The sequence below is a fragment of the Culicoides brevitarsis genome, chromosome 1, assembly GCF_036172545.1.
Source record: "Culicoides brevitarsis isolate CSIRO-B50_1 chromosome 1, AGI_CSIRO_Cbre_v1, whole genome shotgun sequence".
In the NCBI taxonomy this organism is placed as follows: domain Eukaryota; kingdom Metazoa; phylum Arthropoda; class Insecta; order Diptera; family Ceratopogonidae; genus Culicoides; species Culicoides brevitarsis.
Window position 1 is genome coordinate 17173808 of NC_087085.1, and position 24053 is coordinate 17197860.

At 27.2% G+C, this 24053-nt stretch overlaps 3 protein-coding genes across 3 annotated transcripts in view; 2 read left to right on the plus strand and 1 right to left on the minus strand.

Annotated features, from left to right (window-relative positions):
* Positions 1-938: 938 nt before the first annotated feature.
* Positions 939-4618, plus strand: LOC134836069 (kinesin-like protein Klp68D). The gene is made up of 6 exons (XM_063851253.1): positions 939-1092; positions 1257-1444; positions 1775-3137; positions 3199-3358; positions 3493-3794; positions 3854-4618. The coding sequence occupies exons 1-6, from the start codon at positions 1060-1062 to the stop codon at positions 4058-4060; spliced, it is 2253 nt and encodes a 750-aa protein (XP_063707323.1). The 5' UTR covers positions 939-1059; the 3' UTR covers positions 4061-4618.
* A 1953-nt stretch (positions 4619-6571) lies between these two features.
* On the plus strand, positions 6572-7644 carry LOC134838131 (zinc finger HIT domain-containing protein 2). Its single transcript, XM_063853602.1, has one exon. The coding sequence runs from the start codon at positions 6637-6639 to the stop codon at positions 7627-7629; it is 993 nt and encodes a 330-aa protein (XP_063709672.1). The 5' UTR covers positions 6572-6636; the 3' UTR covers positions 7630-7644.
* A 2173-nt stretch (positions 7645-9817) lies between these two features.
* Positions 9818-24053, minus strand: part of LOC134838336 (RNA-binding protein 24-B-like) — a 31956-nt gene continuing 17720 nt past the window's right edge. Inside the window, exons 2-7 of the mRNA XM_063853845.1 lie at positions 19278-19976; positions 18137-18263; positions 16611-16677; positions 10314-10479; positions 10116-10197; positions 9818-10058 (exon numbers count right to left, since the gene is read on the minus strand). Coding sequence (XP_063709915.1) covers positions 9934-10058; positions 10116-10197; positions 10314-10479; positions 16611-16677; positions 18137-18263; positions 19278-19526 — 816 coding nt within the window. The 5' untranslated portion in view covers positions 19527-19976 and the 3' untranslated portion in view covers positions 9818-9933. The remainder of the gene's footprint in view (positions 10059-10115; positions 10198-10313; positions 10480-16610; positions 16678-18136; positions 18264-19277; positions 19977-24053) is intronic.

Consider the following 24053-nt stretch of genomic DNA (forward strand, 5'->3'; position numbering starts at 1 on the left):
TGGCATACGTACCGATTTTTTTATGTCTTCTTTGTTCTTTAATTCTGGATTTTATGAAGAAAAAATGTTAAAATTGTGAAAATTTGTCCTGAATTTGATGAAAACTTGCTTAAAATTATAAGAAAAGTAAAGAAAAACTGAAAACGAGTTAAAATTTACCATTTGCTAATTCAAAAGCAATGAAAATGCCTATTTTTCACATTTTCATTTATCCATCTCTGTTGTATGAGCTGCACGAATGTACGTTACATATGTTTAAAATCAATATTTTCGCATGTTATGGTGACTTAATGTTTTGTTTTTCTGAAAAAAATCTCTTATCAATGATTAAAAATATTAAATTTATTTTTTCGATCACAGATTTTGAGCCAAAAATGAACAAAAAAAAATAATTTTAATATTTAATTTAATTATTTAGTTTTTATTTTATTTTTTTTTATTCAATTAAATTAATACCTATATTATCAAATTTTTTGTTTTATTTTTATTTAATATTTTATCAAAAAAAAAAAAAAAAAAATTCAATTAGGTAAATTTTTTTAATTATTAATTTTTATTGGTCAATACTAAAATTAATTAATGGTAATTGTTAAATTTAATTTAAATTTTAAAATAAATAAAAAAAATAAATCAAATTTATTAAATTTTTTTTATTTTAATTAAATTAAAAAATTAAAATTAAATTAAGTAAAAAAATAATTTTAAATATTTTAAAAATTAATTAATTTAATATTTAACTATTTAATATTTATTTAAAATTATTTTTTTTTTAATTTTAATATTTAATTTAATTTTTAAATTATTTTTTAATTTTATTCAATTTTTATTCATTTTTTTTTTAAATAATTTTCAGACCAAAATTTAACTCCTCAAATAATTTCGGAGCCATCTGGTTACTTTTATCACAATACCTTCATATATCGTTGCTGTGTTTCTAGTCAATAGTTCGCACTCCACAAAAAAAAATCATGAAAATAATCAAAATTATCAACTAAATCGTCTGCAATATTTCGTAACAAGTAAAAATTAAGCTAATTAACGTGCAATAACTGAGGAATTATGTCAAGAAGTGCAAAAAACAAGGAAAACAAAGTAAGTTTTTTTTTGTTCGGTGGGGTGGTTGGAAAATTTTCTTCAAGGGTTGATTTTCCATGACAACCATTTTGAATGAAAAATTTTCCGTGAAAATTTGCCTTTTTCACCGCAACTTTTGCGAAAAATCCCCAAATTAACGCAAATTTCTTCTTTCAATGCAGACAATTCGCAATGAATGCGTGCAGGTGGTCGTGCGATGCAGACCTTTGTCGAACAAAGAGGAGGCTGGCAATTTTCAGCGAGTCGTTGAGGTTTTTCCGTCACGGGGCGTCATCGAAGTCGTGAATCCGAGCGAATCTAGCAAGGAAAATCGTAAAATGTTCACCTACGATGCCGTTTACGACTGGAAGTGAGTAGCTTTTGTGCGGAAATGTAACTTGAGACTTTTTTAGAGGTCATTCGCGATTATGTATGCGGTGTGCGAAAATTGTGTGGGCTTGTCGCGAAAAGGTTTTTTTTTCTCGCTTGCGTTGATGAAATCGAAAATAAACTTTTGATTTCGATCGCGCAATGGAACAATAAATTTTTATTGCGACGATGACTCAACTCGAGCGGAAACAATTAATCGACATACACACGATTTTTTATTTACACCTCGTTTGTAACGCGCTTTTGTTTACTTTACTCATCAAATTAGTAAATATCTTCAAAAATAGTGATATTTACTTTTTATTTTCAGTGCCACTCAACAAAATGTCTACGACGAAGTTGTACGTCCTTTGGTGTCGTCTGTCCTTGAAGGATTCAACGGTTGCGTTTTTGCTTATGGGCAAACTGGCACCGGCAAGACATTCACGATGGAAGGTTTGCGCAACGATTCCGAGCAAATTGGTGTCATCCCACGAACTTTCGAGCAGATTTGGAGTCACATCAATCGCGCACAAAACATGAATTTTCTCGTTGCGGTCTCGTATTTGGAAATTTACATGGAAGAGTTGCGCGATTTGTTGAAGCCCAACACGACAGCTGTCCTCGAGTTACGGGAACGTGGCTCCGGAGTCGTTGTCCCGAACTTGCATTCAGTTTTGTGCAAAAGTGCCGACGAAATGCAGCAAGTGATGCAAAAAGGAAACAAAAATCGCACCACAGGTCGCACGAATATGAACGAACACAGCTCGAGATCGCACGCGATTTTCATGATAAAAATTGAAATGTGCGAAACGGGCGGCGAATCGTCGACCGTAAAAGTGGGCAAACTGAATCTCATCGATTTGGCGGGCAGTGAACGTCAATCCAAGACTGGCGCAACGGCAGATCGTCTCAAAGAAGCGAGCAAAATTAATCGCGCCTTGTCTTCACTTGGCAACGTCATCAGTGCATTGGCGGAAAAGTCGCCGCATGTCCCGTACCGTGACTCCAAACTCACTCGTTTGTTGCAAGATTCGCTCGGAGGCAATTCCAAAACCATCATGATCGCCAACATCGGACCCTCGGAGTACAATTACAACGAAACCTTGACGACACTCCGTTATGCGCATCGTGCCAAGACGATTCAGAACAAACCGGTGAAGAACGAGGATCCGCAAGACGCAAAATTACGGGAATATCAGGAGGAAATCGAACGTTTGCGGAAACTCATTACGGAACGACAAACGCGCGAAAAGAGCTTGCCACGCGTCAAAAAGCCCAAAACGCCAAAGATGCGCAAACACAGTATCGAATCGGAAGTTTCCGACTCGGAGGACACGACAACGGAAGAAAACGAAAAAGAGGAGAAATTTGCGGCACTGGATGCCGAAACGAAGGAAGCACTTATACGAGAGAGAGAATTGACTGGAGCGCTGGCCAAAAAACTCGAAGAATTGGAAAGTCAGTTGGTTCGGGGTGGCAAAAATATCTTGGATACGTACACGGAACGTCAAATGGAACTGGATCGAAGACTAACGGAGATTGCGGAGAGGAAAAAACGCGAAATTGAGATGCAACAACAGCTGGAATTGCAAGAGGAGAGCACCATGGAGATTCGGGAGACGTTTACGACGCTACAACAGGAGTGCGAACTTAAAACTAAAAAGTTGAAGAAATGTTATATGAAGTGCATGGTGAGTTTTAATACTAAAAAATCAAAATTTCATCAAATTTTAACTTTTTTTCACGTTTTAGGCTCTCAAACAAGAAATTTCCGACACAAAAGACGAACACAATCGCGATAGACGCGAACTCGAGTCCACCCAAAATGAATTGGTGAAGGAATTGAAGCGACTCTTGCTGATTATTGACAATTTCGTGCCAGCTGAAGTCAAATCTCGTTTGTACAGCAGTGGTAAGAACCATTTTATCGTCATTTTTGTGTGTTTCATCCGTTCCTTTTCCCACATTTCCACGCCGCCTCCTTCAAAATAGCCAAATTTGAGGATAAAAATCGCGACGACTTGCTTAATTTTACCTTTCTTTCAGCACGTTACGACGAGGAGCAGGAAGAATGGACGCTTTGCACAAATTTAATTAACGAAAATCAGTCGGTGAGACGTCCCGTTGCCGTTGTCGGACGTCGTCGTCCCATGTCAGATCATGCCTTGCAACAAATTAAGCACAAAAGTAAGGAAGCCATCCGTTACAAGGGCGAAAATCTGCTAAATTACGAGTTGGATATGCCATTAAGGACAACTTATGAATATAAAAATCCAAAGGTTTCAGCTTCGTTGCAAGCGGTGCTGCAGGAAGCCATGCAAACCGAAGATGATATTGATATAACTGACGTAAGAAATGATTTTTTTCGATGAAAAATTAAATTTTAAAATTTTTTTCTCATTTTTAGTCGTTTGCGAACCAGATGAAAATGCGTCTTGACAAGATCACGCGTCGCAATGTCCAAGAAAATACCGATGCCGATCAAATTAAAGCTCGTGCAAAGTCATCGCGTGCTTCAAGCATGTCCCGTAGCACGTCATCTCGCAGTATTTCAGCGTCCCGTAAGAATGTAACAACTGCTTATCCCAAAGCCCGCGGTCTCATACCAAAGTGAAAGGCAAACTACTAAATAATTACGACAAAAAAAAAAGTGTTAACTAAGGCAGCTAAAACAGGAATATTTATTACTAGTCCCAATTATAGTTCATAGAATAGCTACTCACTTCACACAAGTACTACTATATAAACTGCTTCCTCACCGAATCACAAAAAAAAACTAATTACGCAAAAAAAGAAAATTGCCTTGCAACTTCCACATTTTCCTTCGTTCGATTAATGCTCAAAAAAATTTTTTATCAAAAAAAAGTGCAATGTTGCCATAAATCCTTTAGTTTTAAGTTTTTTTTTTCCTTTATATGGGTTCCTTATGTGAAGTTTCTTTTAATTGTGATCTCTAATCATCACAAACACACAAAGATGTTAAACGCATCAGTATTTTTTGTACTTATTTTTTTCTGTTGTTAAATCTTATTGATTTAAAAATTTATTGTGAATTAATATATTATTACATTATTATTATTGTTACCATTGTTTTAACACAAACTCAAATAATATGCACCTAAATGACATACTTAGGCTTATTTATAAGGAACTTCAGCATCTACCAGTAATTTGTAAGAAATGAATTAGATCGTTTAGAATATTATAGGCTTTGTTTCCTTATCTCTCTTAAACTTGAATATTTATAGGAAAATAAAATATTTGAATCATGTATAAAAATTTCTTGAAGAAAAAATTAATAAAAATGAATATGTTTCATCATGAAAAATTAAAAAAGCTAAATTTTTTATGAGCTTTTATTAAAAGAAATACTTTTATTATTATATTTAAATTTTTTTAATTATTTTTTTTTTATTTTATTTTATTTTTTTTTTATTAAATGTTAAAGGAGTGTTTAAGATAAAATTAATAAATTTTGGTGAGTTTTGATACAATTTTTTAATATTAAAAATTTTTAATAATTTTTCAATGAGTTTATTGTAATCCCTATAAGAAAAAACCATGTATAAAGATATATCTAATTTTGTGTATAAAGCTAAAAAATATTTTGAAGAAAAGTTAAATCTTTTATGATTTAATCATAGCTATGGGTTTATACATTTATATAAAATAGCTTTTTGGGCTCCTTTTGCAGGTTTTTAGGTTTTCATGCAATTTAAATTCGCTTTTACTTTACTTATGTTTATTTATTTATAAAAAATTATTTTCAAACAATTTTTATGCAATTTTTTGAATTAGGTATTTGTTACTGAAATCGTCTCCGTAGATTGGGCTGACTAGTCTTTACAGTACAATTCCTCCTAGGTGCTGCCGGCAACTATGTTTGTCTAAAAATACCTAAATTTGCAAAAAAAGAAAAGGAAGTAAAATAAAAATTTCGATAATAAAAAATTTCACTTACCATACGACAGCCCGAAGTTTTTCCATCTCAAGTTACCTTGTAGAACAGGATCTAATGGGGAAAAAATTTTTTAAATCAAACCAAAATATTGCAATTTTTATTGAATAATTTTTTGTTTTCAAAAGTACATACCTATTCTTACATTTTTAAGGTATTTTTTAAAATTTTTTTTAATCTCACATTTTTTTCATATATTTTTTTTATTTTTTTTAATTTCACATTTTTTTTTTAATTTTTTGTCTCAAAAATAGCTTGTCCTCTCCCTTTGAAGGTTTCCCAAAGACTGCCGGCAATTTGAACAACTCTGTGTATATTACTATAGTAATATACATGGATATATTATACATATTGTTGCAGTTTTACCAAATTTGAATATCCCCGTGTATAAAAATATATCTAAAATATGTATTTATACACCTCGATATACACGATTACTTTTGGCTCAAAATTACCATGTATAAAACCATATATTAAACCATGTTTTAATACAAATATACAATTGAAGTATAGATATATCAATGGATTTATACATATATTTATACATGAATAGCGACTATAGGCACTTATACATGTATTTATACATAGTCCATATTTCCGATAGGGATTCAAATATTTTCAAAAAATTATTAATTTTTTATAATAAGTTATAGAATAGACGAATAAATTAAATTTCTTCATTTTTTGTCCTATGAAGATTTTAAAATAAATATTTTTTAATTTTTTGTTTGTATTTTTTTAACGTTTTTGTATGTTAATCGTTACTTTTTAACATATTATTACATACTATTTTTTTAAAATTTGAACTCAAAATTAGATAAAAGTTAAACAAAATTAAAATTTTTGAAAAAAAAAAATAATTTTGGTCACGTGACTTTAAAATTTTAAAGTTAAAGTTAAAACGAAAAATTAAATTATTTTTAACTTTTTATTTAAATACCTACTATTTTAAATAACGAAATATTAAAAAATATTATATGTTTTAACGAATTTTTGGTGTTTTAAAATCAAATTACTTTAAATTTTAAATTAAAGAAGATTTTCGGAAAAAGTTACAATTGACTAAATATATAAATAACGGTAATAAAGTTATATATTTTTTAAATTTTGTTATAATTTGAGTCGAATCAAAGTGATAAACGTCAATTTCCTCAAAATATAAACAAAAAAAGCGAGTTTTCAAACGATTTCCATTAAATTTCAATTTTTATCTTATTTTAAATCATTAAAAAATGGAAGGACTCTGCGAATTTTGTGGAACAGAGCCTAAAAAGTACTGCTGTCCAACTTGCGGCAAGTATTACTGCTCCGTTAATTGCTACAAAGATGAAAGACACGAAACGTGTTCGGAAAATTTCTACAAAAAATCCGTTTTTGAAGAACTTCGAGGTCAAAAAGCCGACAAGGAAGACGAGCGACGAATGATGGAAATGCTCAAAAATTTGGAATACTCAAAAGATGACCCCTTGGAGCCTCTCGACTCGGATGACGAAGAAGAACTCGATTTGTCGGAAAGAATAAAAGGAGTCAATTTAAATGACGCTGATGCGCTTTGGGAAAAACTTACCGACGAAGAACGAAATGAATTCCATAAATTAATTGATTCCGGGGAAATTAACGATATCCTTCCTACACCTGAACCGTGGTACATTGATGGCAAAACAGTTCCTCCAATAAAACCCGATATCGTTCTTTTCAACAAAATTTCGAGTAAACCTCCCGCTGAATCAATCAAATATAATCTCTTGAACATCCTAGCTGCTTATTCTTACATGCAGCGATATTTCTTGGGTGACTACAAATCTTTTCCGGACGAGTGTTGTGGTTGTCTCGTCAGTTTAAGTGGCAGTTTGAAGCGGAATAACGATTTGAGGAACGTAGAAATGGCAATTAAAACTGTTTTTATGGAGGGACTAAGCAATCAATTCGAAGTTGATACAAAAATGGAAGCGCAAATGGTGAAAGACGTTAAAACCATAGTGAAGAAAAAGGATTTTATACTGGCTTGTCTGTCGGATATGCTTCATTTATTCAAAAATTTAGGAAAAATAAGTAAAAAAACACAAGGAAAGTTCACAAAAGAATTTCAAGACAACTTTGTTCCGAATTCTTTGGATAAACAAACACAAACAGCGATAAAAAGACGACTGGAATACTTTTTATCGTACACAATGAGTCATTTTGAAACCGAACTTTTTAATATTATACCAATAAAATTGGAATAAATTAATTTTTTTATTAAAAAAAAGCAAAAAATTGGGTTTTCTAATAATTTATTTTATTTTAATTAATTTTCTTGATTTTTTATATAACTTATAAATATAGTTTTTCCTTTGTTTTTTCATTGTTAAAGTTAATTTATTATATTTCTTTTTTTTTATTATTTTTTTTATCCTCTTTACTGATCCTTTTTTATTTATTTTTTCTTACCATCTATTTTTTTTTCTTATTCAGTAAATAATTGTATAATGTTGATAGTCATTTTTATGTTTTTTTTTCTTCTTTTTTAAATATTAATATTTTATGAATATAATTAAGTATAAATTGAATTAAATTTTTGTTTAATTTAAATTTTTATAATAATAATGTATAATAATAAAGGTAAGATGATAATAATTTTACCACAAAGAAAACATTATAAATTAAAAATTTTCAAAACATTAAATGACAAATTTATTTTTTGGTCAAGAAACATTTTAAAAAGTTATAAATCATAATGTTTTCCGCATCAAAAATAAAGATTCGATTATTTTTTATGAGATTGCTACTTTTCTCTTGTCTAAAATTATTGTAATGCTCATTGTTAAAATTTTAAATATTATTAATGTTTTTTTTGTATTGTTTTAATATTAATACATTAATTAATTAGTGTATGTTTAACAACTAAACTTTTAAGTAACATTTTTTTTATTTATATCTAAAAATGAGTTTTTTTTTGTTGTTGTTTTATTTGTCGAGTAAATGATTTTTGAAAGTGATATATTTTTTGTAATAAAGTTTTCTTTTGTTTTAATATGTGCAAATTTCGGTGTATACTTGTATCATTAAAATTTTTATTGTGACATGTTTAATGTTGTGTATAATTTTTATCATTTATATATATATATATATATATTTTTTTTTGTTAGAAAAATATTTATTATTATTTTAACAATTATTATTGTGTGTGTATGTTTAATTTCTAGTTTTAACTTGATATTTTTTAATAATTAATAATAATAATAATGTAAATATATAAATAGTTATATTTGATATGATTACGTTTTATTCATATTTATTATTAATTATTATTATATTGATCGCTTATATCTTTCTTTTTTTATTTTTTAAGCATATTTATTATTATTGACAATATTTGCTTCTGTGGTTCACGTTCACTATTCTTTGTTTTGTCATTTATATTTCTTTTTTTTTATAAATGTAAATTAATTGTATATTTTGTAATATATAATAAATAATTCTTCAATCAATTACAGATGAAAAGTTCATTCGATCGTGATGTCAAATGCTGTGACAACCTCTTTGAATATGTTTGAACAATTCACACAACATAAGATGTTTGTTTCTTTGACTAGATTTCATTGAAAGAATATATATCTATATAATAAAAAATAATTAGCGTTATAATTATTATATTATATTATTTGCAAGAAATTGTTTTTATAATGACAAAAACAAGATGGTAATATTTGTTTTAGATTAAATTCAATTTTTTTTTTAATCGAAATTAAACAAAAAGGTTTAACAACATTTTTTTATTAATTTTGGTATTTCAGCCTTTTTGATATTCATGTACATTACAATTTTACATCCTTTAAAACATACTAATATTTTTTATTTTAAATATCTGAAACCTTTTTATATAATTTATTCATTAATGATAGAAGAAAAGTTAAAATTTTTTGAAAAATTTAAATTTTTGTACTTTTTGCACATGAATACGTTTTAAAAATGATGCGATAAAAGATTTCTTTTTAATAAAAAAGTTTGAAAGTGCGATGGTAATCTTTGTTGTAAGTAAGTACGTTTGGTCGCTTCTAATAAAATTGAGCATTTTTTTTATTCGTCCACGATATGATGTTTAAAGTGGCGAAAAAAATTTTTTTTATGTAAAAAATTTCATCATCTTAACATTTTATTCTAAAATTTAATTGTTTGTGTAATAATTACTACATAAATAATATTTTTTGGTATAAAATATGAAAAGATAAATTATTTCATTAAATTTAATTTTTTAATTTAAAATTTATCTTTTCATAATTTGTATATTTTTTTTCGATATTGAACTATATATGTATGCTACTTAGATAATAATATAATAAATTGATTATTAATATAAATAAGAAGGATAATAATAATATAATATATATTTATATAATTTTTTATAATAATATTTTTTTATTATTTTTTTTTTGCGTTATAATTATAAATGATTGTTGTTAAAATAATTTAACCTGCATGATGACGTCATCCTTTTTTCCTTGCAGCCTTGCAGGAGCCGGAAGAGAGGTCATCCAATTTTGCTAATATTATTGAAGTCTAGCTTCGCCAGCACCTTGATACGCAGAGAGTCCGGGGAATCCAGTCGTTTGAGGTAAGGTGGCATATTGATATTGGGTCATGTATTGGGCGGCTCCAGCAGTTGCGGCACCAGCTATTGGTAAAAATGAGTTAAATTTGATTTTTGAGGAATTTTCGTGAAGAATCTTACTTGCAGCAGCAGCTTGATAGGGATATTCAAATCCGCTGTATTGTCCTGGATAGGGGGCGGCAGCAGCAGTTGCTAATGCGTTCTAAAAAAATTAAAAAAATTGTTAAAAAATTCAAAAAAAATTTTTTTTTATTTTTCAGAAAAGAATTTTATTAAAAAAAATTAATAAAAAACGTTTTTAACCGAAATTACCTTTACCTGATATTCGTAAAATTGGTTCGTAGCGGCAGCAATGGCAGCTGCATGTGACAATTGCGTTGCTTGCAGAGGGACTAATCCAGCGGCATTGGCTCCTGTCGCGGCAGCTGCAGCAGTTCCGGCATTCGCAGCCAAATATGGCGAGTAAATGTACGATGGAGGAACTCTGTAAAACATAAAAAAATCACAAGATTAGTAATTTTATCAAGAAAAATTAAAAAATAAAATCAGAAAATACACATCAAATGTGAGAATCAATCGAAAAAAACGTCAAGAAAAATCAATTCAGTATCAGTGTGGTGTGCTATGCAATTTCTCATCGATATGGTTATTGAACTCAACTCAACTCATTGGTCACGAAAAAAAAATCCAACAAAAAAAACCAAAAAAACGACAACAAAGGATCATTAAAAAAAATACAAAAACAAAATTTCCGCCCACATTTAAAGATCCTATTTTTTTTGTCTCTATGACAAAAAAATGCTGGCAATCGATCCATTTTTCATGTTTGTCATCAAAAAAAGAGAGTTTGACACAAAATTCTATCATGGGACACTTTTCCACGGAAAATCAATGAAATAAAAACCTTTTTGATGTAATTGATGTTTACTTTCGAGCTCGTACCCACGTCAAAATGGAACCTAATAATTGACTCAAACACATATTCACAGCCAGCAGCAGCGGCATTAACTTTCTGACTTGCCCCACAAATGACACGCCACACAATTATTATTATCATCATCGGGGTCTCATTCGAAAAACTGAACGTTATTCGTGGAAAACAAGTAATTTTTCACTCATTCATTATTCACGAATCGCACACACACGACACTTATGAGCGCACACACGACTAAAAGAGACATTCATTAAACATTTTTAGCACTTAGATTTCCAATATTGATAATTGACTGCTGCCTGTCTATCATTAGATAGTAAATTATAGACTTTTTGTGTTGTATTTTCTGTCCAAAGAAAAACATTTCATTATTAGATTGGACATGGAATGACGTCGACAATGCTTGTGTTGACCGAGTTTCTGCGTTTCGCTTCATGAGGTTCATGAAAAATACAAAAAATATTGAAAATGAAAGTTTTTCATTATTTTTCCTCAGAAATTTTTTTTTCTAACAAAATTTAATTTTCGTTGATGACATTTTAATTTACATTTAAATGCATTAAATTCTCGCACTCTTTCTCTAACTCAATCATCATTAGGGCATATCAATGTCATTTGTTACAAAACGCAATAAAATAACATAAACTCCAATGATTGTTGCTTCATTTAATTTAATTCACCTGAACGGAATGCGCAAGTCCATTTTTTGTTCGTAAGGCGGTGCTTTTTACCAGAAACAAGTGACTTCTTTAAAAATGCTGAAACCCCCCAGAATTGCGAAAAAAAAGTGCAATTCTTTTGTGGAAACACGTGTTTGTACTCTCAAGAGCTTCTCATGTAAAAGAGCATCTGAATGACGTTTACAGACTCATTTTTGTTTGTTTCATAAATAAATAAATAGATAAGGACGCTCCAAATTTATGAATAATTTTTATCATAAAAAAATTATTTAGGATAATAAAATATTGAAATATTTTTCTCGTTTTTTTTATAAAGAATGACTAAATTTGAACATTTTTTGAATTTTTATAAATATTTTTTTTTATTTTTCAAAAATTAATTTTAAGGAACAATTAAAGTAAAAAATAAAAAAAAAATAAATTAAATTATTAATTTTGTAAAAAATATTTTTAAGAATTTAATCTTTTATTTAAAATTAAAAATAATTTAAAAAATTAAAAAAAAATAATTAATTTTTTAAAAAATATTTTTAGATAATTTTTTTCTTTTATTTAAAATTAAATTTAATTTATTTATAATTTTAATTTTGGAAAAATATTAAAAACTTTCAAAAATTACTTTAAAAAATAATTACATAAATAAAAATTGTCAAAAAATATTAATTTTTCAAATAAAAAAAAAATAAATAAAAATTCTTGAAATAAATTTGGAGCAGCCTGAATCATTATTCAAAAGGAAATACGAAATTCTAGATTTAATTCATTTTTCGTAGAAATAATTTCAAAAGCGCACTCTTTTTAAGTTTAATTCATTTATCAAGTACGCATGAAGTACTGACCGTTTGAGATGTTTTCACTGAAGCAGTAAATTTATATATATTTTTTTAAGAGTTTTGGGGTTAAAATAATTCAAAATTTACACTTTTTACACTCTAGTTGTTGGAAACTCGCGCAAAATGTTTTTTATTAATATTGATAAAATGTCTTTAACATTTCTGACGAAGAATAAATATTAATTAACATACAATGTATGCGAGTGATAAGAGGCATAATTGATAATTTTGCTAAGTTATTCAGTGTTGACCCTCTTTTATTATGCTTAAAGTGTGTGAAAATGCAAAAAAAAGTTGAAATTGTCCTAAATGACCTTTCACCATAAAAAAATAATTTTTTCTTATGAAAATTTGAAGAAATCGGTGGCATGGGCGTTGATTAATCTTTCCGATATTTTGTTCAACTATCATTATTTTCTTTTGAAAATACACAAAATGCCGTGTCTGAATGTTTTTTTGATGTGACACATGATTTTTTTTAGATATCCGGAAATTTTTCCACACATTACCTGTCACATTAAACATTTTTCGCTTAGTTTAAAAAAATAAATTATTAAAAAAAAGTGATCATTATCCGCGGAAACTCGTTCAGTCAACCTTTTCCTCCCTCTCACGCTGCTGATGGAAAATTGTCCGGAAAAACCAATAAAAAATCGCTCTCTGTGCTTGACACTAATAAAATTTCCACTTTTCCGTCCCTGATTCAATTTACAAGCAATAAACACACATTTATTTTCACGTAAAGGCACCAACACACAGACACCCGTTCACAACGTCAGAAAGTTGGCTGGCACCCAAAAGACACACAAATACGTCGCTCTTGAAGAAAAATAAGACGATGTGCCTACACTTGTCTTGAAAATTTTCCTGTGTATGCGACACATTCATGATAAATATTTTGTGACATTTTCTGTGTTTGTTGCTGTAAGATAGTTTTTGTTTGTTGTTTCGAACATTTTATTTTTAGCATCATTTTTTGTTTCTTCTTCTTTTTTTTCTGTAAATAATAATCATCATTATAATAACTTTTGTAGAACGCGTCGTCGTCGACCGGCGGTGACAAAAACAACTGGTTGATGACTTTCCACCGAAGTTGATTCAACAACTGATGACTGAATGATTTTTTCTTGCGCTTTTTGATTGTGAGTAGCAAAAGAAAAACCAAAACTGTTATCCACACATGGATTCCACAGTAAAAAAAAATATTTGTATAAAAATATTGGCATAACAACACCAAAAAATCGCAAAGAAAAAACAAAAATCTACTGTTAAAAATTTAATTTTCTATTTTTAATCATTTTGATGGTTAATTAACAATTTTTTTATCTGATCATCAAATTCTGTTTGATTTTGAACAATTAAAAATAAATAAATAAATTAAACAAGAAAAGTTTTCAGTCAACCAGAGTTGTTAAAAAAATAAATCAACATCAAGTTGTTATTATTAATTATTTTTTTTTATTAATATTAAAAAATTTTTACAGTTAGTCCATCAACAAAACATTTACAATTTTTTTTTATAATTAAAAAAAAATAAATTTTTATTTTTTTTTTTTTAATAAAGCAATTTTTCAACTATTTTTGTGGAGGTGCCTAGTTTCTCAATAATTTTTTTTTTTATTAAATTCCAGCAAAAAAATTAATTTACAAATTTTTAGTGGGTTTCATCAAGGAAAGGGTTTCCAAAAAATAATATTAATAAATTATATTTCATAATTTTATTTTATTTATTTATCAAGAAAACGTGTGTTCCAATTCCTTGATGATTAAGAAATTTTTTTGTGTCATCACATTTAAAATTTATTATCTTTTCTAACAAATATTTTAGAGAAACGGCTGATCATTTTATTTAAAAATAACCACAAAAATAAAATAAAATGTCACACACGTGGATTTTTTTCCCTCGTTCAACGTTAGATTTTTATCTATCTAACTCGTGCCTTTTCTCTTTCTCAATCTCAATCAGAAAATAAATAAATTTAATTATTTGAGATAAATACTTAATTTATTTTGTTTTTTTTAACTACACGAGCTGTAGAAGACACTTGTGCTCACAATTCATTTTTGATGCGATTAATTTTGTCAAGCTGAACAAAAAAAAACTAAAAACAACGGGAAAGAATTTTCATTTTGTTTTGTTTTTATTATTTTATAAACATTTTCATCTTTTATTATTATTAAAAATATTTCAATAGAATTTTTAGAGACATTACAAAATTTTTCAGATTGAGACACAGAAAACAAGATAACAAGACAAAATTATTTTTAGTTTAAATTTAAATTAAATTCAATTTTTCCGATAGGATTTTAATTTATTGCCATGTGTCATGTCTCATAGAAAAATAAAATAATTAAATTTATTGAAATATTTTTCATTTGTTCCTCAACATCTTACGAAACCAGAAAAGAACGTGGCTAATAATTTAAATGAGGCGAGACCAATTTTTATTATGATTATTATTATTACAGTTAAAAATACATAAAGTTAAAAAAAAAATTTAGCCATGGTCTAAATAAAATTTTATTTTATTTAAAAATAAAAAGGATCAACATGTGCTTCCAACACACACACACACCATTTTAATGCCATAGATATTTTTTTTTTTTTTGTTTTTATTAAAAAGAAAAAACTTTTGAATTAAAACAACGACAAACTCTCAAAAACAAACTGCACTCAGTCAAATTAATTGGTAAAATATTTTAAATTAAATTAAGAAAAAAAAATAAATAAAAACAACTCAAAAATAAAACTTTATGTCAAAAAAAAAAATTATGAGGAAAAAAACAAAAAAAAAGGAACACGATCAATTACGTTTTATTTTTTTCTTTTAAGACATTTTTTGACTCGACTGCATTTTGCTTGGGACGACTTTGCGTGTGTGTTTACGAGAAGAATCTTTCATCAATTTCTCAACATTTTGAAGTGTATTCAAGAATTATAGCTGTGAAAAGAGGAAGGTAACAAAGAAATGAGTCCAAATAATTTTTTTTTATTTTTTTGTGATAAAAAAAAAGATTTTTTTTTTTAATAAGGAAAAATTTTCGAACTGAAGACATTACATTACAACAAATATAATTAACTCTAAAAAATTTTGTACTTCATGAACACAATCATTATGTGAGATATCTTTTTTATACGTATATCGTTGGTATGTGCCTGCACTAAAATTAGAGATGAACCGCGTGTCTTCAGTTTTATTTTTCTTTCTTATATTTTATTGCAATATACAGTGCTAAATCTCTTTACTTGACAAGATGCCAAAAAAAAAACTTTGTTCATTTTTTTTTTTTGCTTTTAGAGAGAAGTCGAGTGTCTGTCGATGTCGTTCACTGTCTTAGACTTAGGAAAAATTGTCGATTGTAGTGAGCTATTTAGCTGAATTCGATCTTAAAAGTCTCGTTAAAAAATAAGGTCAAAAAGTGCTCTCGAATTTTCATCATTTTTCTTAAAAACGAGAAATTTTGACGTTAAAACGAAGATTCTTGTTTATTTTTGTGACAATTTTAACATAAAATGCGGAAAAGAATCTTCTTCGTCTTTGTGTCTCATGCGTCGCGTTATTTATTTACCCGAGTGTGTTTCGTCGACGTTTTTGAAAAAAAAAATTTTTTTTTATTATTACATTATTTTTATCTCGCGATATAATTTATCTCAAGTTTTAACAACAACTCGACCAACCAACTCGATTCTGGCAAAAATTAATGTTTCATAACGCATTAAATTTATTTACGTTTTTTTTTCTCTCGTGTCATCGTCAAACGGCAGCTGCTAATATTTATAAACGCGACTTTGTCCGAGAAAATCAAATATTTAATCACACAAATGACGGTAATTACTAATAATCCGAAATCTGACTGTCAACATGTGGATGCGAGTCGAAGTGGGTCTTGTTTCTAATTTTAAAATGAACAAAGTATGTGTTTCGGCATGTTGTCTCTCGAGTGTCTTGTACTAATGATGAAATTCAATATTGGTATATTTTGATTTTTTTTTGTTTCGTGACTCGTTATACGGATTCCCTACAATTTTAAAAATATTTTACCCTTAAATTCAATTTTTTATTTAATTTTAATTGAATATTTTTCGAGATAATGTTTTGTTTTGTGTGTTAAAAGTATGCTATTAATGAATAAATTATACATCAACTACGAACTAGGTGTAACTTACCCAAATTGGTTTGGTAGGACCGGATATCCTGCTCTAAGTCCGGCAGCAGCCGCAGCAAAGGGGAATCCTGAAAAATACATTGCATTAAAAATTGAATCAAAACCGAATCAAAAATAAATAATATTAAAAAAAGAAGGGGGTCGATGGCCCTAAAAATTCAACTAGAACTAGAAATTGAGCATATGTGATATGGACTGTATCAAATTTTAAGACAACAAACATCTATCAGCTGTTTCGAGATTTTTTTGTTCACATCAAATAGAGAGAAGGACGGGAGAACATCAAAAAGCCGAGATACATGAAATAAATTAAAAAATATGTTTTAACGCACCTCCAGCTAAGAAATGAAGAACGAGTTTAGATTTTATTTATGAAATTGATGTAATATGAAAAAAAAGTTTTATGACGGTGAAATTTCCTGAAATAATATTTTTAGGTAATCTTAACAGGAATGAATTTAATTTCATTAAATTCTTATATTAAATAATGTTGCTCTGAAATTTTTTTCAAATTTTTGTCACTTTTTCCATTTTAAGTCAAAAATCCAATGATTTTACCATCCATTTAATTTTTTTTTTTCAAAAATTGCTGTTTTTTATAAATTTTTGAAAAATAATTTTAAAAAAATTAATTCATAAATTCTTTTCAGAAATTTGTGTTTTAATATGAATTTCTTCCTTAAATATCTTTCACATGTGAAAATATTGTTCAAAACATTTTTAATTTTTTTTTTATAAAAATAATCTGAAATTTTTATTAAATTAACATTAAAAACAACAAAAATATTTTTTATTCTGCTTCTTATTTAAAAAAAAAAATTAAAATAAATTTAGAATAAATAAATAAATTAATTAATTTAAATTATCATAATTTTTTTTACATATTTAAAATTAAAAAAAAATATTTTTCAGATTTTTTTTATTTTTTATGAATTACAAAAGGCGAAAGATGACGATGACAAGACACCAAAATGACATAAATTTGAAATTCTTATCATCATTTGCGACAATAGAATCAAACGAAAATGTCTCTTGTACGAATTTCACACATTCATTACTGTATCGTATCTCTGTTTATGTGTGAACAAAACATTTCACATTTGAGATCGTCGACTATTTTCCGACAACAATAGACCACTAAATAATCGATGAAACTCATTTGTATGCACAGAATGAAAATTCGAGAGAGAATGCAATGGGCTTTACTTCAGTATGAATGGCATGTTGCATTTTATTGACTGGCCATTGTAAGTGGCATTAGAGAGAAACAATTGTCTCGCAGCACCCGGCACATCGCACACATTTCTTGTCAGTGCCTAATTCAACTACAAATAAAATACAATACCTCAACTTGATTCGATTCATCTAAAATTAAATTTTAATACCTGCTTTGAGGAATGCAAGTAACAACAACGGAAAATTTATCGGATTGCACAAAGAACGACATTTGATTATGTTTTAAGCTAAACCAACTCAGACAGGGGCACCTCATGGAGTAATTAGTCATTAAAATTTAGTTAAACTAACCTGGTGTGAGATTTCCTCTCGGCTTGGCGCCCAAAATGGCCAAATTGACGTTAGCTTTTCTGCCATCGATGATGGGATTGGGCTCCTTGCATGCACGCTCAGCACTAGCACGATCTCCCATAATCACCTGTTGTTGCAAAAAATAAAATGAAATCGTATGTTAATGTTATTGATTTTTGCTGATGCGCATCTTTTGACTTCAAGAGTAGCAAACAGGGTCGGAAAAAATTTTTACTTTTACTTAATATTTTTAAATAAATGATAATTTAATTTTTAATTAAATTTTTTATTTAATTTTAATTAAATTTTTTATTTAATTTTAATTAAATTTTTTATTTAATTTTAATTAAATTTTTTATTTAATTTTAATTAAATTTTTTATTTAATTTTAATTAAATTTAGTTTATTTTTAATAAATTAATTTATTTTTTTTAAATTATTTCAATAAATAAAGATTTCAAGAAAGATTCTATTAGTTTTTGATTTACCTAACGATTTAAAAAAGAAGATTACGGATGTTTTTGAAAAAAATAAAGTCACCCAAAAGCCTAGTTTTACCCGTCAAGATATTTATTTTTATTTTTAAAAAGCAAACATTTACTCAAAAAATATGGAATCAACGTTTCAAAAATTTCAAAATAAATATAATGGGGTATGCAATGAATCTTACACATAATTTGGGAAATTTTCTTATTTTTCCATGAATTTTTCCATACAAAATCATGATTTTTCTGTCCAAAAACCTTCTCACAGTAATTTGTGACAAACGCCAAAAAATCCCGAAAAAATTCGCGGAACAGAATTTGAGTTATTTCGTTACAAAGCAAAAAAATTTAAATATTTTTTTTTTGAGTAAATTTTTTACATAATAATTAACAAAAAAATTAAACTTAAACCCTTAAAAATAAATAAATTAATTAAAAAGCGACTTTTAGTCGACTTTTAGTCAAAATTTAACTACTTTACGCTTATTTTAAAGAAAAGACAAATTAAATAAATTTTTCACCAAAAAGTTTTTTGAACCCTGTTGAGCACAGTAGACAAACAAATAAATATTGCTTTAGATCCTACTTGTAAACAACAATGGATTTTTTTCCTTCATTGAAAAGTAATAATATGCAAAAAAAAATAAGATACTTACAAATCCATATCCACGACTTTTGTTTGTTTGCCTATCGGTAATAACGACAGCCTCTTCAATCTCGCCGTACACGGAAAAGTGCTCGCGTAAGCTCTTGTCTGTTGTGTGATATGGTAATCCGCCGACAAATAATTTTGTCCATGTTGTGTCTTTTTGTTGCACGGTGCCAGCGAGTGTGGCGGCAGCGGCGGGCGAATTGGCGAGCGCAGATAATGCGGCTTCGGTTTCAGGTGCGACTTGCATCAACATTGTGTCTTCTATTTTGCTTGCTTTTTTTATGTCTTACGGATAATACGAAGATGACTTTTTTATGTAAATATAATGACTTTTTTTTATTATATATATTTTTAGATTTAATATATATGATTACTTTTTAAAACATTTAGAATATTATTTGCACTTTTTTATAAATGTGTGTTTTTAATTTAATTTATTTATTTTTTTTTTATATCGTTTCACTTGATCCTACGTATTTTACAATTTCTTTTATTATTATAATGGTCGTTGTATTAATTCTTCTTTATTTTACTTTCTTTCTTTCTTAATTACTTTTTAAACTTATGTCTCTGTTGGATTCAGATTTAAAATAAATTTTTATTATACGAGGCCTTTGTTACAAATTTATCTGTTGTGCGTGTGTATTGTCAACTGTTTTTCACTCTCCTGCGTCGTTGCTGCTTATCTGGATGAAAATTACACCTAAAACGAGACAGAACAAAGGAATTTTTAGTATAATGTACAGAAATGGCAGAAAATTATTGAAAACATTTTCTTTTTAAAAAAAAAAAAAAAAATCATTGCAAGGGTTTTTTCCGTAAAAGTCTTTTAAAATTCTTTTTCTTTAAAGAGACGTATAAATTTAAAAACCTCATGACATTAAATATTAAAAAAGAAATTTTTTTATAAAATTGTTTTTTTTTTTCTACGTTTAACTGTGCACGCATGATGCATTCCTCGTCGTGCACGTAAATATGCCAGAACGAAAAATTTGATGTGACATTTAAAATTACAACATGCAGCTGTTAGTAATATAGATCGGATGTAACTACAATAATAATATATCGAGAACCTTGACAACAATGATGGTTCGTTGAGTTCATTTTCGATCCACCTACTGGTGTCTCTCGTGTGTCGTTTACTATTCTTAATCTCGTGTAAGGAGAAGAAAAACACAACAAATAATAATCCAATAGTCAAAAAAAAAGTTCTTTTTAGCGTCTGATAAATATTGCATCGAATCGACCAAAAACTCCCCTCATTCAATTTTTCCGCTCGTTCGGTTGCGCTCACTCACACACAAAAAAAATCCAACTAACTGAGGTCAGACAACCAAATATACCCTGCAATAATACACAATACCCAATTTCGCTCTGAGTGTGTTCGGTATCACCCTCGTAACATGATTCCACTCCGTTTAACTGTAGTTTTTTTTTTTATTTATTTTTATGAACATTTTCATCGATACGTGCGAGATTATTGAACGCCATCGTCAAAGATTGGAAATTTTGTAAAACGGACGTACGTCACTATTTTTTAACAATTTTTTTCTCTCTCCCGCTCTTCACTCATAGTTGAAGGAAAAAAACTAACAGTAACTACACAAAACGCAATCATTTTACACGGTTGACCAATTTTTATCAAAAAAAAAAATATTTTTTTTTATTTCATTCAATGAATGTTCGTTGTTATATTTTGATTCGATTTAAATTTAATTTTTTCGAATTCTAGATTATTTGCTGTGAAGGTGTGGACTCGTGTGTGAGTGTGTTTGATTCGGAAATAAATGGTGCTCTTCGATGTTTTATTAATGTTTGAATATAAATCGAAATCGAATAACGTACACAACGTAAAAAAAATAAAAAAATGTATCGTAAAGTTCATAATAATAACAACAAATAGTAATTATATGTGTTGTGCGGTACTGAATGCATATAATAATGGCTCGCGGAACAGTGTATGATAAAAGAACAATGGAGCTTATGTAGACTATATCAACATAATTATTAAAATAAGGGATCGGTTTTTTTTTTGAATCAATCATTCAATGCATAATTTATCATGTTTTTGGTATATTTTGTGAACAGTTTTATTTATCAAGCAAGCACACACACGACGTTGGTCGATTTGTTTTTACAATCAATCAGCTGATGTGTAAAATTAATGAATCAATAGAAAAAATTCGTTTTGAAAATAAATTTTATAAAAATATTGATAGATTTTTTTTAGATTATTTATATTTCTTGTAAAATTGTTTTAAAAATTACTTTAATAACTTAATTAAATTCGACATTTTTTATTTTAAAAAAAAATAATTAATTCAAATAATTTGTTTTAATTAGCATTTTTTATTATTTTTTTTGTTTAATTTCAAATTTTTGTAATTTGAATTTTTTTATTTTTAAAAATAAATATTTATTTTTTAAAGTTGAAATTTAATTTAATAAATTTATTTAAATGTTTTAAATTTATTTAAAAATTTTATTACGTTTTTTCAATTTTTTTGTTTAACTTTTAAAACATTTTTATTAAAAATTTTTTAATTAAAAATTAAAATTTTAATGAATTTAAAATTAAAATCAAACAAAAAAAATTTTTTTTTTTTTTTTAATTAAATTTTTTTTATAATATTTTTTTTTGTTAAACAAATTATTTTTTCAAATAATATTTATAAAATAAAAATTTTTAATAAAAATTTTTAAAATTTTTATTAAAATTTTTTTTAAAATTTTAATTTTAAAAAATTGTTTTTTTTTTATTTTTAATTAGAAACATTATTTATAAAACAAAATAATTTAAAAAAAAATATTTAATATTATTTTAAAAATATTAGGCTTTATAAAAAAAAAATAATATACTTTAAAAAAATATTTTAAAAAAAAAAAAAAAACAAAATAAAATTCATTAAAAAGCACCCAACAAAAGGCTCAAGCCAACCGTTTTGATTTAATTTAATCAAAATAAATTCATTATACGTTCCCCTTGGTATGTGTTCGTTGGCATTCCTGTCATCCTGTAATTTACATGCAAATGCGTTGCATTTCCAATTTACTTTTATTTTTTTCGTACATGATTGCGTCCAACAATAGACATTTAAAAGGACCGAAAATACCAACAAAACAGACGCAACACAAAGGAAACTTTGACAAAAGTCAATGTACTTTCATCGCATCATAACCCACTGAATTTCTCTCAAAGTAGGTAGAGATACCTTTGTTGCTCCTAAAAAATTGTCGTAAAAGAGCAGATGTAATCATCACATAGTTTTTTTTTGTTGTTCTGCAGTGCGTGTGTCCTGTGTATTTACGTTCAAAACAAGTCCTTGATGTTTATAGTTCTTCATTGTTATTCTCCAGATATTCTTCTTTGCATGTGTGTGTGTGTGTTGTTGTTATTATTCTATTTATGTGCGTTAGAATAATAAAAAGTAATAAAAAGCGAACTGAACTAAGTCTCTCTAATCTGCGTGAGTGTGTGCGAGTGTTGCAGTAAATTTTGTACGAAAAAAAAAACTAAAGGGGATGATGCAAAAATTTTCCCTTTTATGTATTTTACATTTCTTATCTACGAGAGATGTAAATTCAAGTATCTTTTATCACGAAACTAGTTCGATAAAAATAAAAATTGGGACAAGTTTCGATACCTCGTCGTTGTCGTCGACGACGTCGTAAACACTTCACTTCAATAATGCTTTCAGAAACAGACATCGTCTCAATATATTACACTTTTCATTATTGTCCTCCACTCTTTTTTTTTTATTGTTATTAAAGTACATGTACTTCTCGTCTCTTTTGCGTTTGCTTCTCATCTTGTAACAAAAAAGAAGAAAATAATAGAAAAAAATTTAAACGAAAGAAAAAATGAAAATCATGTTGTACTTGTAATGGAAAACCGATACTCTTGATGACAATACACACACGTACTATTTCCGACGCGATTTTTTTATTCTTTTCCTTGAGCTTTTGTGTCACATTCACATCATCCGAGAGCGAGAGAAGAGAGATATGTACAAAAAGAGGGTTTTTACTGTGATTTTTTTTTTATTTTATCACAAATGGAAATCAGAAATCAATTTGATGTTTTCTTAATTAAAATTTCGTCGAATGACAGAGTAACAATAGTGACTGGACTGGAGAAGGGAAGAAAAAGGATGGACATTGTGATACCAGAAAAAAAAATTAATTTTGGGCGATATAATTTTAATTTTTTTTTATAAAAAAAATTTCTTTTTACTTCAAATACAAATTGCAATAGATTTTTTTTAAATTTTGATTTTTTTTCTTTGTCAATTTCAAAAATTAAAATGAATAATTTTTTATCCGCCAAATTTAATATTTTTACTCAATTTAAGAATTTGAAAAAAGTAAAAATATTAATCATGTAAGAAAATTTTAAAATAAAAAAAAATATTTATAAAATTATTTATTAATGAAATAAATTAAATAAATTAATAAAATTCACTAATGTAATTTCACAAAAATTGTGATATTTTAATTATTTTTTTTTTATTATTTAATTATTTTTATAATTAAATTATTTAAGAAATTTTTAAAATAAAAGTAGAAAAAAGTTAATTTTATAAAAATAAAATAAATTTATATAAAATTTTTAAATAAGAAAATCTAAATTATTTTTACTGAAAATTTAAAAAAAATAGTTGAAAATAAACCAAAACTCTATTTATTTTTGTTTAAATTTTTTTTAGAAAAAAATTATAAAATTTCTGACCTTTTTAAAAAATTGAATATTCAAAACATTTTTATAAGCTATAACACTCTT